General features: G+C 47.1%; 1 protein-coding gene and 1 pseudogene across 1 annotated transcript; both read left to right on the plus strand.

Moving 5' to 3' along the window:
• LOC120367610 (interferon-induced transmembrane protein 3 pseudogene) overlaps positions 1–16294 on the plus strand; it is a 142482-nt pseudogene that overhangs the window by 103644 nt on the left and 22544 nt on the right.
• On the plus strand, positions 5094–7094 carry SOX2 (SRY-box transcription factor 2). The gene has a single exon (XM_010337877.3). The coding sequence runs from the start codon at positions 5289–5291 to the stop codon at positions 6249–6251; it is 963 nt and encodes a 320-aa protein (XP_010336179.2). The 5' UTR covers positions 5094–5288; the 3' UTR covers positions 6252–7094.

The raw sequence follows: 16294 nt of genomic DNA on the forward strand, positions 1-16294 counted from the left end.
TTTTGAAAATTGTGTCATAAAAATTAAGGTGTCTGTTCCCTCTAGGAATTCCTGTGAGGGATGGTTCACAGTCTAAAGGAAATGAAGTTTGACAATGGTACAATTCAATTTTTAATTTCCGCTCTTTCTATATCCTAACCCTTTCCAGCTTATTTCCTGTTGATTATTTTTGGAAAGTGTGCAATGCTCTTTTAAGGGAAAACAAAATCCTCGAATGCATTTATGTACCTTCATTCATATGAGTTTGTTTCTGAAATGAAGAATCAAGCTTTGGTCATTCTGGAAGTTGTGTAGCATGCCCCAGTTTGAAGTGACTCAGATCTTTTGTGACTTCCAGAGGAGAAGGAAATGTTTTTAACATTGGCTGATGCCAGTCTCCTTACTCTGCAATTCTCAGATTTCTTGTATTACAGGATAAATATAAATAAAGTCTCATCTCACCAAATTGTACCAGCCCTGTCCTGAACATTGAAGTTTTCCTTTATTTTTGGCCTTTAAAATTAGAAACTTTTCTCTAGTTGCTACACTTTGCTCTTCAGTGGTATTTGCCTCTCACTTACCAGACTCCTGGTATGAGCTCTTTCCCTCCGTGTGATTGCTGCTATGGCCACTTTCAGAGGAGACTGTTGGAAGGTTAGGGTCCGGGGGAAACATGACAAAAAATGGGAGGAAAAAAACCTTCATTTGGCCAAATCTGGCTCCTAGTATATATAACCAGTTCTAGAATTAGAAACCTTCCTGTACATTTTCTTCTATTTTTCTCACTTTTTTCCCTTACGTAATGAAATTAAAACTTTTGGAGCCCACAGTTGACATTTTTCAGAAAATTGAGTTATCAAGGCAGTAATTATTTCACGGGGAGATAAAACTCTCATAGCCCTAACTGTCAAATAGGGCCCTTTTCAGATTTTAATTACAAAATAAAATTAGTCTGCTCTTCCTCAGAATGGTTTGTGAGTGGTTAAACAGAGCTTTCCCCCAATACTGGTGGTCGTCAAACTCTGCTAATTAGCAATGCTGAGAAATTCCAGTTAACAAGGACATTCTCCAAGACTCTGCAGGTTCCCTGCCGTTTGCCTTCATTTCCATAAGAAGATTAAGAGAGGAGGGGAACACACTCAAATGCAGATGCAGAAAAGAAGCGTTTTTTAACAAGCATCATAATAGTAAGATGCTTGGCTAGTTCTCACCTAATTACTGCAAGTTAAACCTTTATTTGACACTAAGAAGAAAAAATAAGTCTGCAGTCTCCTATCTCCACAAAATTGTCAGTTGGTTTCAGATATAATACTTGAGGAGGGCTGGGGAGACTTTAGGAGAGAAAAATGAACGTGAAAGATGTTTAAATAAAATTGAGTTTTGGGCTAGGGCCTATAATAGAACAATATAAAATTAGAATATTCCAGGAGTTACGCATTTTTGCTCCTAATTACCAAGCTTGCTCTAAAACTAAGTAGCTTTTTGCTGCCCATGGAAGGGAAGTGTTACACTCACTTTTAGATTAAGCACTTTTCATTTTCATAAATTGTGCCAATAGCAACATTGTAGATTCTCAGAGGATGAAGCATCCTGTTCCAGGTCTTCTTTGATTGTCTGCTAGTCTCAGTGGTGTATTGTTGTTAGTGCTGTGGCTGTCTATCACAAATCTAAGACAGTGTTGCTTCTGTCATCTGTTGGAATTGTTATTATATTTAGGGATCAGAGATGGTGCCGGGTTGAAATAGAGTGGGCAGTGATCTGATTTTTTAAAATGCGTATGTTCTAAAAAAATCTAATGAGAAAATGTTTCTGCTATCACCATCTTCTTTAATCTTATTTTCATAGCATATTATTATGCATAAACGCCAGCCACAGTTAGTTCATTGTCTCGATAAGTACAGCAGGCTTAATTAAAATAAAGCTATAAATAAATGCAACCAGTGATAACACAATTGTAATGTATTTCCATAGCTTATTTATGTGATAAAGCAATTAATAAAAGACCTAGCCAAAGCCTTTAACCTCTTAAATACATTATTATAGAGTTCATGCACAAACACATGCATCTGAGAATGTGTAAAAGCTGTTATATATCCTCCTAAGGAAAAAAAAATGTGCCTTGAGAGAAAGGCAGCGAGATTTAAAAGATTTGTGTCTATAACCATCTGTTCCATCTGTTATTAGTATTTATTTTAACAAATATACACCACCATGATCCACATCAACTCCCTGGTTGCTTCTTCACACAATTATCCACAAGCTTTTTGAAGTTTTTGGAATAATGCTATTAAGCAGACCGTTACATACACGATCATAAAGTGGCGCTTGGTCTGCCCTTCGTGGCGTCTGGACAATCATAATTCATTCACACGCTGAGTCTCATAATTTGTACCTGTTTTTTCCCATGGTCTGACCTCCCACTTACCTCGCGGTTGTATGTATATTTCTAAGTTAGGCAAATTAAATCTTATTCTTACGAGTTGGTTCCGAAGCTTATGCGATATGCTAACTTTTCTTTTGTTTAGATTATATATAATTAGTTTGATCTTCCATCCCCCTCATTTTTTTTTTTACTTTAATCATTTTCAAGCACCTTCTTTTAAAGGTGTAAGCAATGGTCTTGGAAAAGCAAACCGACCAGCAGGGGGCGCGGCAGCCACGTCCCTGAAGCCGGCCGCGCGGAGAACCGGCGGCCGCGCCCCTCCCTTCCCCAGGTCTTGCCAACCTCTTCTCCTGCCTCGTCCGCAGGTTTACCTTCATATTGCACCTCGATTAAACAGAAAGCTGTGCTTTATTTCGAAGAGCACCGAATATGTGTGCATTTTGAGAAAGCCAGTGTCACTCTTTCCGGATTCCCAAGAACTAAAGCGAACCACAACTTAAGGGAGAAAAAAGAGAACCTTTTGGGGGGCTGGGGGGGGAGTGGGGGGTGGGCAGGAGGTTGACTGGAAATAAGTTTAGGAAAGTCTGCAGAGTTCTTTTCTTTTTCTTTCTTTTTTTTTTTTTTAACAACTTTTCGGAGTTTCCTGTGGGCATTATTTAGTGTGAGTTTGACGGTAACAGGCTAGGGAGGCCAGAGATGGCAGAAGTTGGGGGTCGGAGGAGTGATTCTGGGAAGAAGAAGGTTAGTCAGGAACAAAACAAGCCACAGGTTTGTAAAGATAATAAATGGAACGTGGCTGCGAGCTACTCTTCAGTACATTTTCTTAGGGTGAGCAAGGGTAGGCCGGGGGAGGGGCGGAGAGACTGTTACAGAAGAAAGAAAATAAGTAACGCTGATGGTTTAAGCCCTTTATAAAAAAGAAACGGCATCAGGGTTTTTGTTTTGTTTTTTTTTTTCTTTATCCCCCCCCCCCCCCAGCCTTTGTAGTCAAGTGCATTTTAGCCACAAAGATCCCAACAAGAGAGTGGAAGGAAACTTAGACGAGGCTTTGTTTGACTCCGTGTAGCGACAACAAGAGAAACAAAACTACCTATTTGTAACGGACGTGCTGCCATTGCCCTCCGCATTGAGCGCCTACCTATTGAAATCTTTACGTCGGGACAATGGCAGAGCGGCTAAAATTACCCTCTTGGGTCCTGGGCGGGCAAGATTCCTGAGCCCCTACCCCCGCCCCCATCTCATCCTCCTCCAGCCGGGCCTCGCCGGGCTCCCCGCGCCCCAGGGCCGGCCGCCTGCACCTGCGCCTGGAGAGCATGCACCCCGCCTCCCAGGCCTGGAGCCCCTCAGCGGCCCGGGCTCGGCGGCCCCCGTGGTGGAAACCCACGGGGGAAATGCCAGGGCTGGTTCCGCTGGCGCCCAGGGAACCCTGCGTGGGAGGGAGTTTGTGACTGGGCCCGAGTGCCACCTCCGCACAGTGCCGTGGGATGCCAGGAAGTTGAGGTTTCCCTCCCCCATCGCCTGCACTTGGGAGCGCCCTTCCGTTCGTCTCTTTCCCCAGCCCCCGTTCGAAGCCCGCACGACTGAAACCTCTCTTTGGGGGAGGCCTGGGGTGGGCATGGGGCGCGGGGCGGGGGCGCAGGAGCCTCCCCTTTTCTTCGGTTGATTGGAGACAGGCCAGGGGGAGTCAGAGACCGAGCTGAGGGTTCCTGGGCCCAAGAGCTGAGCGGGGCAGAAAGAGGGCAGCTTTCCGGGCCTGCGCGTTCCCAGCTCCGGAGTCGGCCTCGTGGTCCGAGCAGGGCCGATCTGAAGAACGAGCACGTTAGGCGGAAGCAGGGAAGGCTCTGAGGGCAGAGGTTCGAGTCTCCTAACTCCTGGTGGGGACTGTGTCTGCAGGGCGTCCGGGAACGCCGGCCCCTGCGGGGGGAGAGGCGAGGCGGGCGCGCGGCGTGGGGGCCGCGGAGGGGCCGGAGCCGGGGGCACCGCGCGGATGAGCCGCGGAACGGTGACACGCCGGCTCCGGCCCCGGCGGTTTGCAGAAACACGAGCCACCCACGGAGCCCTGCCCCACCCCGCGTCCCATCCCCCCTTCGGCACCCTGCACCAAAAAGTAAATCAGTGTTAAGTTTAAAAAAGAAAAAGCCCACGCAGGCTCGGTGCTGTTTACCCACTTCCTTCGAAAAGGCGCGTGGCGTGACCTGTTGCTGCGAGGGGGACACAAAGGTTTCCCAGTGGCTGGCAGGCAGGCCCGGAGCCGCCTCCCCCTCCCCCGCCCTCCCCCTTCCCCTCCCCCTCCCCTCCCCTCCCCCGCGCCGCGGCCCGCCAGGCCCCGCCCCCTTTCATGCAAAACCCGGCGGCGAGGCCGGGCCCGAGTGGAGGAGCCGCCGCGCGCTGATTGGTCGCCGCGAACCCATTTATTCCCTGACAGCCCCCGTCACATGGACGGTTGTCTATTAACTTGTTCAAAAAAGTATCAGGAGTTGTCAAGGCAGAGAAGAGAGTGTTTGCAAAAGGGGGAAAGTAGTTTGCTGCCTCTTTAAGACGGGGACCGGGAGAAAGAAGAGGAGAAAGAAAGGAGCGAAGTTTGAGCCCCGGGCTTAAGCCTTTCCAAAAAATAACCATAACAATCCTCGGCGGCGGCGGCTCCGGCCGGAGGAGGAGGGAACGCGCGGTGGTGGTTTTTTTTGTTGGTTTTTTTTTTTGGTTTTTTTTTTTTTTTTTTTTTTGATCCTGATTCCAGTCTCTGCCTCTCTCGCTTTTTCGCCCCCAAATTGTTCCTCGCCGGCTTCGCCTCGCGGAGCCCCGCGCTCCCGGCACCCCCGCCCGCCTCCCCTCCTCCGCCCCCCCCGCCCGCGGGCCCCCCGAAGTCCCGGCCGGGCCCAGGAGGGTCGGCGGCCGCCGGCGGGCCGGGCCCGCGCACAGCGCCCGCATGTACAACATGATGGAGACGGAGCTGAAGCCGCCGGGCCCGCAGCAGACTTCGGGGGGCGGCGGCGGCAACCCCGGCGCGGCGGCGGCGGCGGCGGCGGGCGGCACCCAGAAGAACAGCCCCGACCGCGTCAAGCGGCCCATGAACGCCTTCATGGTGTGGTCCCGCGGGCAGCGGCGCAAGATGGCCCAGGAGAACCCCAAGATGCACAACTCGGAGATCAGCAAGCGCCTGGGCGCGGAGTGGAAGCTGCTGTCCGAGACGGAGAAGCGGCCGTTCATCGACGAGGCCAAGCGGCTGCGCGCGCTGCACATGAAGGAGCACCCGGATTACAAGTACCGGCCGCGGCGGAAAACCAAGACGCTCATGAAGAAGGATAAGTACACGCTGCCCGGCGGGCTGCTGGCGCCCGGCGGCAATGGCATGGCCGGCGGGGTCGGGGTGGGCGCCGGCCTGGGCGCGGGTGTGAACCAGCGCATGGACAGCTACGCGCACATGAACGGCTGGAGCAACGGCAGCTACAGCATGATGCAGGAGCAGCTGGGCTACCCGCAGCACCCGGGCCTGAACGCGCACGGCGCGGCGCAGATGCAGCCCATGCACCGCTACGACGTGAGCGCGCTGCAGTACAACTCCATGACCAGCTCGCAGACGTACATGAACGGCTCGCCCACCTACAGCATGTCCTACTCGCAGCAGGGCACGCCCGGCATGGCGCTGGGCTCCATGGGCTCGGTGGTCAAGTCGGAGGCGAGCTCCAGCCCGCCGGTGGTGACCTCTTCCTCGCACTCCAGGGCGCCCTGCCAGGCCGGGGACCTCCGGGACATGATCAGCATGTACCTCCCCGGCGCCGAGGTGCCGGAGCCCGCCGCGCCCAGCAGACTGCACATGTCCCAGCACTACCAGAGCGGCCCGGTGCCCGGCACGGCCATCAACGGCACACTGCCGCTCTCGCACATGTGAGGGCCGGACCGCGGACTGGACGGGGGAGGCATTCTCCGGCAGGAGCGAGGGGAATCAGGGGAGGGGTGCAAAGAGGAGAGTCGGAAACAGCGTGGAGAAAGCCCGGTATGCTCGAAGAGAAAAAGGAGAAAGAAAGAAAAATAAATAAAAAAAAAAAAAGGAGAGGAAGAATCTCATCACCCACAGCAAATGACAGCTGCGAAAGAGAACACCGATCCCATCCACACTCACGAAAAAACCGCGATGCCGACAAGAAAACTTTTATGAGAGAGATCCTGGACTTCTTTTTGGGGACTTATTTTTGTACAGAGAAAACCGGGGGGGGAGGGGTGGGGAGGGCGGGGGAATGGACCTTGTATAGATCTGGAGGAAAGAAAGCTACGAAAAACTTTTTAAAAGTTCTAGTGGTACGGTAGGAGCTTTGCAGGAAGTTTGCAAAAGTCTTTACCAATAATATTTAGAGCTAGTCTCCAAGCGACGAAAAAAAATGTTTTAATATTTGCAAGCAACTTTTGTACAGTATTTATCGAGATAAACATGGCAATCAAAATGTCCATTGTTTATAAGCTGAGAATTTGCCAATATTTTTCAAGGAGAGGCTTCTTGTTGAATTTTGATTCTGCAGCTGAAATTTAGGACAGTTGCAAAAGTGGAGAGAAGAAAATTATTAAAATTTGGACATTTTAATTAAAAATTGTACAAAAGGAAAAAAATTAGAATAAGTACTGGCAAACCATCTCTGTGGTCTTGTTTAAAAGGGCAAAAGTTTTAGATTGTACTAAATTTTATAACTTACTGTTAAAAGCAAAAATGGCCATGCAGGTTGACATCGTTGGTAATTTATAATAGCTTTTGTTCAATCCCAACTTTCCATTTTGTTCAGATAAAAAAAGAAAACATGAAATTACTGTGTTTGAAATATTTTCTTATGGTTTGTAATATTTCTGTAAATTTATTGTGATATTTTAAGGTTTTTCCCCTTTATTTTCCGTAGTTGTATTTTAAAAGATTCGGCTCTGTATTATTTGAATCAGTCTGCCGAGAATCCATGTATATATTTGAACTAATACCATCCTTATAACAGGTACATTTTCAACTTAAGTTTTTACTCCATTATGCACAGTTTGAGATAAATAAATTTTTGAAATATGGACACTGAAATCATTCTCGAGTCTTTCATTTATTTGGTTAACACTGTGATTATACATAACTTCTCGGGGAATTATCTGACTGTGCTCAGCCGACAAAGCAAAAGCCCAAAAACCCTCGGTATTACTAGTCCAGCGTCATGTGCTAATGTTAACTGCGAAAAGGAAACGGCTGGATGAATAATAAGTACTGGAAAAATTGAAAATTTTGTCATTTCTGAAATAGAAACTAGAGACATATATTGTAAATCCACCCCCTCCTTTTCTAAGCAGCATGAATAAGCATGATGGGGACTTATACTGCAAACTGATTTATGCCACTTGTTGCCAGAAAGCATCCAATTCTGAAATTTTTCATGCAGTTTAGCAGATGGGGTATTGAGCCAAATCAGAACCAGGTTGGCTGGTTTTGTTTTCATTTTCTTCACAGCACAATGGCCCTTTGAAACCTGGCTATGGGGAAAAATGATGCTTCTTGTATCAGAATAATTGCAAACTAGACATGCAAAGTGCTCATCTGCTGGGTGGGTGTTTGGATGACTCTGGCCCTGCTATTGTCTGGGAGGAAACAAGTGGTTTGCTTTCTTTGTTCCTTGACTTCATAAACTTTCTCCTCTACGTTTTCCTGTTCGGGGGCGAGGGAAGGAAAAGAACATCTTGCAAAACTCCCCGGCTTATCATCAACGTAGTTTTATTATTTATTTTCTTTTTTCCCCTCTCTCTCCCTCCCTCCCTGAATTCCATTTCTTAAATTGGCAGCGCGGGTCCAAGCCTGCAGCCCCAAATCGGATAATCTCTACAGCTGATAACAAGCAAAAGAGAAGCCAGGCAACAGCCATATTAAAGAAGAAAACAGTCAACTCTGAGGTAGATATTTTACTTTGTCCTGTCTAATCACATTTGGAGATGATTATGCTTTTGATCTGTTAACAATGTTTTACTACAGTAGTAGAGACGTGGGGGAGGGGAGAGGGGTGGGGAAACAAGATTGGATTTGGGGGGGCTGTGTGTGTGTGTTGCCCTAGGAAAGGTAAAGAAAGGCCATAGTTGTCCTCGGTGGGGGTGGAAAAGTTGGGCCATCGCCGTGGTCTTTGCTTTAGCGAAGCTTCTGCTTCCCAGCCCACCCTTGCTCTGGGGCAGCCGGATGATGTTACCTAATCAGGGACTTTTCTACTTTATTTACTACCGGCTTCGCTCATCCTCCCCCACCCACGGGGACCAGGAACCAACAGTCGGGCGCTCTTAAGAGCACGGGTTTGCTTCCCACAATTTCAAGAGCTTGTCGCGTCAACTTGCTACAACTTTGGAGGAGTTGGAATGCGGCAGCGTCTCCCACCCTTGAGAGAAGTACCTGCTGCAGCCAGCGAGCTGGCTTATCCCGCTGGCTTGCATTTTCTCATTTCCAAGGAAGTGCTGCTTTCTCGTGGTATTGCCAATGTTAGTTCTGGGCTGAAGTGGGAATCTCTCATATTTTCTGTACTTTCTATTTTTTCTAGATTGCCGTGTTTTGGATATGTACTGTTTTTTATTTATTACTTTTTTAATCCTCATTTTTAGGGTAACCTTGTACTGGGAAGGGACAATTATTATTCCAGGTCCTAATTCTAAGCTAGGCATTTCCCCCCCCCCCCTAATTAATGCAGAGACTCTAAAAGAATTTCCCCCGGCCTGGCCAGCCATTGTAATGCATATACGGATTATTCACGTGGTAATGAGCACATTCGCCAGTTCTTGCTCACACATACGAATAAAAGAAACTTTGAATAAAGATCCAAATGATCATGCTGGGGGAGTGGGGAGGATATTCCCGGAATTTGAGGCAGTCAACTATATAGCTTATATATTTTTTAAATAGAAATATATTAGAAATACGTATAGAGGTTTAGAGTAATTGCACTGCACTCACCTCTCATTTAAAAAAACAAAACAAAAAACAGTCCACAGGGTCGGGCTAAAAAGCAACTTTCTGGCAAAATGCTGGGCTTCAAATATTTTGCAAAAGGAAAGGGAGCACAATATTTTGGGAAGTAGAACTAGCTTTGAATAATTGTCACTGTCTGCATAAAGCAAGAGAACTCCCGTCCCCCTCCTATCCCAAACCAAATAGTTGAAAAATGAAAGTCAAAATGTTTTGTTTGCAAATATAAATGCTTCTGATAAACTATATCTGAGGGAAATGATACATATCTTGTGCCATCATTCATCTGATTAAATGAAATGGTTCCCTGAGATATGTAATTTCACGGCTAGATTAATATTGAACATATAATATTTTAATAATAATGTGATGTTCAAGGAGAGTAAACCCATAAAATTGCCCAGAGATGGTTATCACATGGTGCTGAACATAGCTGTTGAGTGTTTCGTTTTTGTTTTCGTTTTCGGGATACCATTCTGCTCAATGAAAGCATTCAATTTCCAGTTAAAAAGGGTGCATTTAAATGTTTTGTGAACCTTATACACAGAATAGAAATGTGCAAAAGGGTGAGATTATAGTCTGTCCTTTCTGCAATTTTTTTTCTTTCCCCAAACCACCTGCCCCCCTTCCCCACATACTTTAAATAAAGAGCGTTAAAATATTTTGCTGAGCTGTAGTAGATTAGCAAGGTTTCTTGCCAATGCTGGGAAGCTGGTATTACAGACCATCCCAGGGGAAAATGGCTCACATTAGCCACTAAATGAATATTTGACAAGGGCTCATTCGGAGGTATTATTACTATAAACGTGTCCCTACTGGACTTTTCAAGGGTCAAAGAGCAACGCTTCAATTAATTATTTAGACTGCTAGTAGATTTGGTCGTAATAGCTGTACTTATTTCTAGAAATCGACACATTCTTACAGTAGGAAAATCTCAGGAGAATCTTCTCCATCAGCAACATCTTGGATTGAAATACACATGGAACCCTGGCATTCTAAAGCTGACTTTTTCATAGAACCTTTTTTGGGGGCTGGTGGGAGGTGGGGGGGGCCACAGAATTATAGTCTCTTTTTCTATTTCACTGACTGTTTTTTTGTTTAAAAGAAAAAAACAACATAATAATTTATCTTAATTTCCACTTCATGTCTGGCAAGGTCTTTTAGGGATTTGCAATATGGGGCAAAAGGGGAGGGTGTTCGTGTACAGCCTCTGCCTTTTCTAAGTAGAACTGTCACAGGGATTCAGAGACCCAGGCAGGCCCTGAATGTAGACAGGATACACATTCCTGTTTGCCAATAAAATGCAAGTTTGAAAGTGGAAGGTTCCATGCGCTGAGTACTCTAGGTTCTAGTCGTCTCAGAGTAAATTGGGGTACAAGGTAGTCCCTCCTTCTCTCCCCACCTATTAGTCTGAACGCTGCAAGGTGCAGTGGGGGGGCCAGGGTTCCATTTCTGCCATGTCACAAGTTCCTCCGTGGCCCTAGGTAAAATGGTAAGGGAGTGATTTTGAGGGTAAGACTCCTTGACAATAATATAAATTGAATGAATAAGAGATAAGCTGCGAGGGGGGGTGGGAAGAGTAATTACAAACCCAATTCATTCAGCTTTTCAGAACTTCTGTTGTGGGAGCTCCATTGACGGGTTTTGAGCTGCCAGTTTTCTCACATTAAAAAGAACTGATCAGCGCCTCAGGGGGACAAGAAATACTGCTTAACTGCATGGTGATGGGGTCTTCATTTAGAACCATTACAAGACGAAAATTAAACAGTGCCTTTGTGTGCAAGAGGTTTACTTTTCAACTGCTAACAGTTTATAGCTAACTGCTCTGAGATTGAAGTTTCACTATGGTTTGATCACCTGCTGATTGACACTGCTTATTTATTTATTTATTTATCTATCTGTTATAATTCAGATAACTTTTCATCACCACCAGCCCCGTTTTATTTCTTGCTCTTGGAGAATTTTGAAAAACAGATCCTCGTATTTTTCTTTGTGGAAGGAGTTGCCTTTGCCCTGAGCTTTAGCAGAGACTTCAGTTCACATTCCCCAGGGGACAACCCCTCACCCACATTACTGCCTTAAAATAATTTGCATCTCATTCTCTGTTTTTTTTTTTGTTGTTGTTGTTGTTGTTTGTTTTGTTTTTTCTGCTGCATTTTCTTGCTCAGGAAGCTAAGGCTGCTTTGCGGGCCGCAAGGAGGGTTGCAGATAGGGGTTAATTTATTTTTTTGCTTTGCTTTCTTTTTTTGACCTAAATTGGAGGAGGGCTGGGTGGATTTCCCTAAGGACTTTGCCTATGAGGTGAATCCCTTAAAGAAGGAAGAAGGGGCAGAAACTCTGACCTTTGCTGTGAAAATATGGATAAAGTCCAAATGGACATAGCTTCCGGAGTTCTAGAGTAAGAAAAGCTGTGGAAGGAGCTTTCTAAAGACAGGAAAGTTGCCCAAACCAGAGAATTAGTTTAGTGTCTTTCATGGTTATTTTCTATTAAAACTTTCCGGGAAACCTGACATCTGTTACCACCAAGGGAGTCTTGTAACCTCCTCTCTCCCTGCTAGCAGCACTGTCCAGTTTTAGGATTCTTGTTTTCAGTTTGTCTGTTTTGCTTCTGTGGTCTTTAGAAAATAATGGACTTTACTTTCTTATTTTGACTAAGGGGATTTCTCTTTGGAAGGGTGGCGTATGAAGATAGGTCTAAGATTCTTGTCTCTATTCCGATTCCAGATGGATTTTATTTTATACTTTGGTATAAAGGTGCTATTTCTGACTCCCTGAGCACTGTGCTCAGTTTCTCTCCTAAAGCAAATAGAATTTCCTCTCATTTCGGAATGCAAAGATATTTGCTGCACCTAGGCGTTTGAACTTGAGATGCTTGTTCTACTTTGCAAAGAAGTGTCAGGTGATCGGAAAGCTGGAGGTGTCCTTCGTTTTATCACCCTGGTCTGCCTGCGTATACAGAAGGAAGGGTGCGCTGTTTTCTGTAGAGTTCGGCGCTTTGAACTCTCACTTGCCTCGGTCTCCCAGCTTCGGTCCGGGGCTCGGCTCCGGGCTGTGAGCGCGCCGGCCTCCCGCGGACTGCCCTGGGGAGCGCCCGTGCCCAGTGCCGGGAGCCGACCAGCTCCGGCGGGTGGACCTGATGTCACCGCAGCCCGGGTCACGGCACCCACAGGGCGCCCCGAGCAGGTGCTGTGTGGCGCTCCAGTTCTCTCCGGCGCGGCTCTGCCCGAACGGCCGCATTCCCTCCCTCTCAAGCGAGGACCCGCGTCAGACAAGTCTAGAAAGTCTCCCCGAGGCGTTGGGGAGCCCGCCACTCCGGAGTCCTCTGCATCCTGCGCCCCAGCCCACGCCCTCTCCGTGCTGACCTGGTGACGCGGGAGATGGTGTCTGGGCCCCAGATTCCCACGCACATCAGAGATTGTCTACACAAGGGGCTCTTTGTCCCTGTTTGTGGCCAACTCTCAGTATGAGTGATCTCACGTGGTTCTTCCCGGTTAGAGGCCGAGGACTGGCAAGGCTGGGGGAAGCCACAGGAGCCATCTGGGATCCCTGGAATATGGGGCCCCTCTGGATCAGAGCGGGTAGGGATGGGGAGCTACAGCCCCTTCACTTTCGCGTTTGTGAGGTAGGAATAACGTAGAGTTAGTTACCTGGAAGAGGTGACGACACAGTGCCTGACAAAACAGGCTTAACTGATAAGCATGACTTTTCCTACTGTCTAGGCGAATTAGCGAAGGGCAGCAGTCCTCACGTTAGACCACAGAGGACAGACGGAAACCAGGCCCTTCCTCTCCCTCCTGGCCCTGGGTGTTCACTTCCCTGCCTGCTTCCCAGTGCTCTCTCTGGCTCCAGGTTTGCCCAGGAAGTTATCTTGCAAACTTGCCATCCCTGGGCACCGTCTTGGAGGGAGGGATCCTGGCATTCCGGGCAGGAGCCGCCCCCACCCGCACAAGGCAGAAAAATAATTACTGTATTAAATAAGGCGCGGTGAATTCTTCCCGAGGGTTCTTATCGCCGGCGGCCAGGCCAGAAGCGGGACTGCGCCCCCACCCCCACCTGGTGACGTCAGGGCCTGCGGGGCCGCGGGGATGAAATGATTCGTGCGAGCGTTCCAGAAAGGGCGATCCGAACGCACACAGGGCGAGGCCAGAGCAGCTGGGCTCCACCACCACGACCGAGCCCCAGTTTGGGAGGCTCCCGCGGCCCCTGCCCGCCCCCCAACCCAGAGCAGAACCACATATACAAGCAGCCGTAATCTTCAGTAAGCGCCCAGCCACGCGCACAACCCTCGTCACGGGAGCGCCCTTCTTCTCAGTGTGTCTTAAGTTTTCTGGTTTGCTAGCCAAAATTTGTTGCGGGATGTGAATGAGTTGTTTCTGTTGTGTTTATGTGATTTTGTTTTTAGATGGTCGACAAATTTCAGCAAAAGCCTTGACGAAGTACACCATAGCTTTATTTAACCGGGGGCAAGTTTCTGCGGCGATTTAAGAAACGGACTTAGAAGAGTTTTCTGCCTCTCGTGTCCAGCCACAGCTAGGGCAGTTGCGCCTGGCTTACCACTGCTGCGCCAATTCTGTTTTCTCTTTGCCTTCCATTCCCAATGATTTAAATCGCCTTTAATAATCTTTTTAGAGTCATGTGTTGCTGAGATAATTTCTTTGAACTATGATTTAAATTGTAGATAAGAGGAAAGGTATTTGGTCAGTGGAATGTGTGTAAGTGGAATAAAATTGTTTGTGAGAGAAAAGCACCTGGGCATTTCTGGGAGACGCACTTCACACGTTTTCTTTCCAACTCTCAAACCAATTTGATTTATTGAATGCCCTTCCAATGGAAAGGATCCTGGAAAATAGGCCTTATGTTCTGATATTGGTCCAGGATCTTACAGAGTAATGATTTAGTGAAATTAGCCAATATTTTGCATGCAGTCAGTTTAGTATCAGCTCACATCCAGGTCGATTTTATCTCACTTAACAGCTCAAATCTGGGTTATTGCATAACATTACAGTTTAATCAGTCTGGAATACTAAGTGGCAAACCTGTCTTCTCCTTCTCAAGGTCCTCTTTTTCCCTTCCTCCCACCTCCAAGGAAACTATCTTAAAATCAAGTTTCCCTTAGAGAGTGTGTTTACCCCAACTTCTGTTAAACTAGACTAACACACTCATCAGCTTTCTAAACACTCTCTCATCAGCTTTGTGAAATGGTGCAAAAACATCTTGGAATCCAAGATGGCAAAATAAACTTGAGCATATGGGGGAAGACTGCCTTGTTAAGAAATTGATTTAAATGTTTAGCTTACACTTCAGCCTCAATGCTTCCCTTCCCAGCCACTCTCACTTCCCTCACTGCCCACTTCTGGTTCTTGGGTACCCCACCTCTATTAGCAAGCTGGTTCCCCCAGCATAAATTATGAATGCATATCAACAGGCTCATCAGCGGAGATAAATCAGAGGCTTTCTCCTTTGCACATTTCTGCTTTTACTCTCATCGAAACGTCTTTCTGCCCCATGCTAACACTGTCTTTCTACAAACTTACTATCCCCATGTAAACTGTGGAGATATATTCTCAATTGGAAAAATCAGGTAATTCCCTCCCCCTCCCCCTCCAAGGAAGCCTTTCGAGTTAAGGATACAAAATATTTCATGGTTAGTTGTATGAGCTTCCAAATTAGCTGCATATAAAGTATTTTAAGATTTTTTTTTTTTTTTGGCTGTCACTGGCTGGCAACACTCATTTTGTGTGTGTGTGTGTGTGTGTGTGTGTGTGTTGGTTTGAAAAGCAGGAAGAAATGTAATGAATTGAGTGCTGTCAGAGATGTCTTCTGTTTGAACAGTCTGCGATGGGCTGAATGGCAGGGACTCCCTCATCCAGTGCAGGTGCAGTAGAGCTGGGGAAGGGGGGAGGGGGGCTCCCTCTGTTCAGTCAAAAAGCACCATTCTCCACAATAGACCACACACTGACAGCCAGCGTGACATCAACTCACACTTTCATACTTTTCCCCCCATCCTTAGTTCTGAGTTCACAAAGTGGCTATACAGTAGCCTTGGTTAGGCTCCTTTAATGAACATTTTGTGGCTCCTGTGACCAACATTGAAATCCACGGAGCCCTGGGAGGAACAAATAGATTTTTAATCGTGAGTTCCAAACCAGAATGTATAGCTATAGATATTAAAAGTAAGCTGGCCTCTATATCCTCTCCCAATGCCAATGTCCACAGCAACACCAGATGATCTGAAAACTCTGAGTTAAAAGTTCATCTAAGACTTCTCAGGTTCCAAGACACTGTTTTCCGTGTCCCGAGAGAGATCAAACAGGAAAGGAGAGAATGGGTAAATTTTATGTATTTATTTAAATGTAAGAGCACCTCTAGTATTTTATTATGCTTCGAAAAGAGAGTTCATCCTACAAATGAACGAACATTAATCTTGTGGAGTGGAGTTCTACTCCCTTTTGAATTGGTTTTACTGGGAAGAAGAGAGTTAGGAAGGAAAGGCAGCAACTGTTTTAAAACTCTGAACAAAGATGCGACCACCCTTTGGCTGTCCCTCTGCTTGCAATGATTGGACCTTCCAAGAGTTCCTTTTCCATTTGCTGAAGCCCAGGCCCTGGGGCCTCAAGTTTTAGATGGAATTACTCAAGGAGGGCACACGACTGGACAAACCCTTCCAGTCAGTTCCTTCAGCCCCGACCCAGTCCCTGCTCCTGTCTGCCACCACCCACTTCGCCACTTCTTAGTCCGGGCTCTGAAGGTTTTAGCTGAAAGAGGGAGGAGCGAGGGAAAGGCCACGCAGGTGAGGACAGCTCCCTCAGTGCCTGCCGTGCCTGGGGAGACCCCGCCGCCCTGTCGCTGGCTGACTCTCTCCCCTGTGCCTTGGCTTGCTGAAGCACTCGCCCAGTAAAATTCCTCCCTACTTGCTTACGTGCGTGTATTTTAAAAACACATGCACATACCCATGCTTCGTCACTCAACAAACAAAA

The sequence above is a fragment of the Saimiri boliviensis genome, chromosome 8, assembly GCF_048565385.1.
Source record: "Saimiri boliviensis isolate mSaiBol1 chromosome 8, mSaiBol1.pri, whole genome shotgun sequence".
NCBI lineage: Eukaryota > Metazoa > Chordata > Mammalia > Primates > Cebidae > Saimiri > Saimiri boliviensis.

What these genes read in the sequence shown, in the direction of transcription:
- SOX2 (XM_010337877.3), top strand. Translation starts at nt 5,289, where the DNA reads ATGTACAACATGATGGAGACGGAGCTGAAGCCGCCGGGCCCGCAGCAG.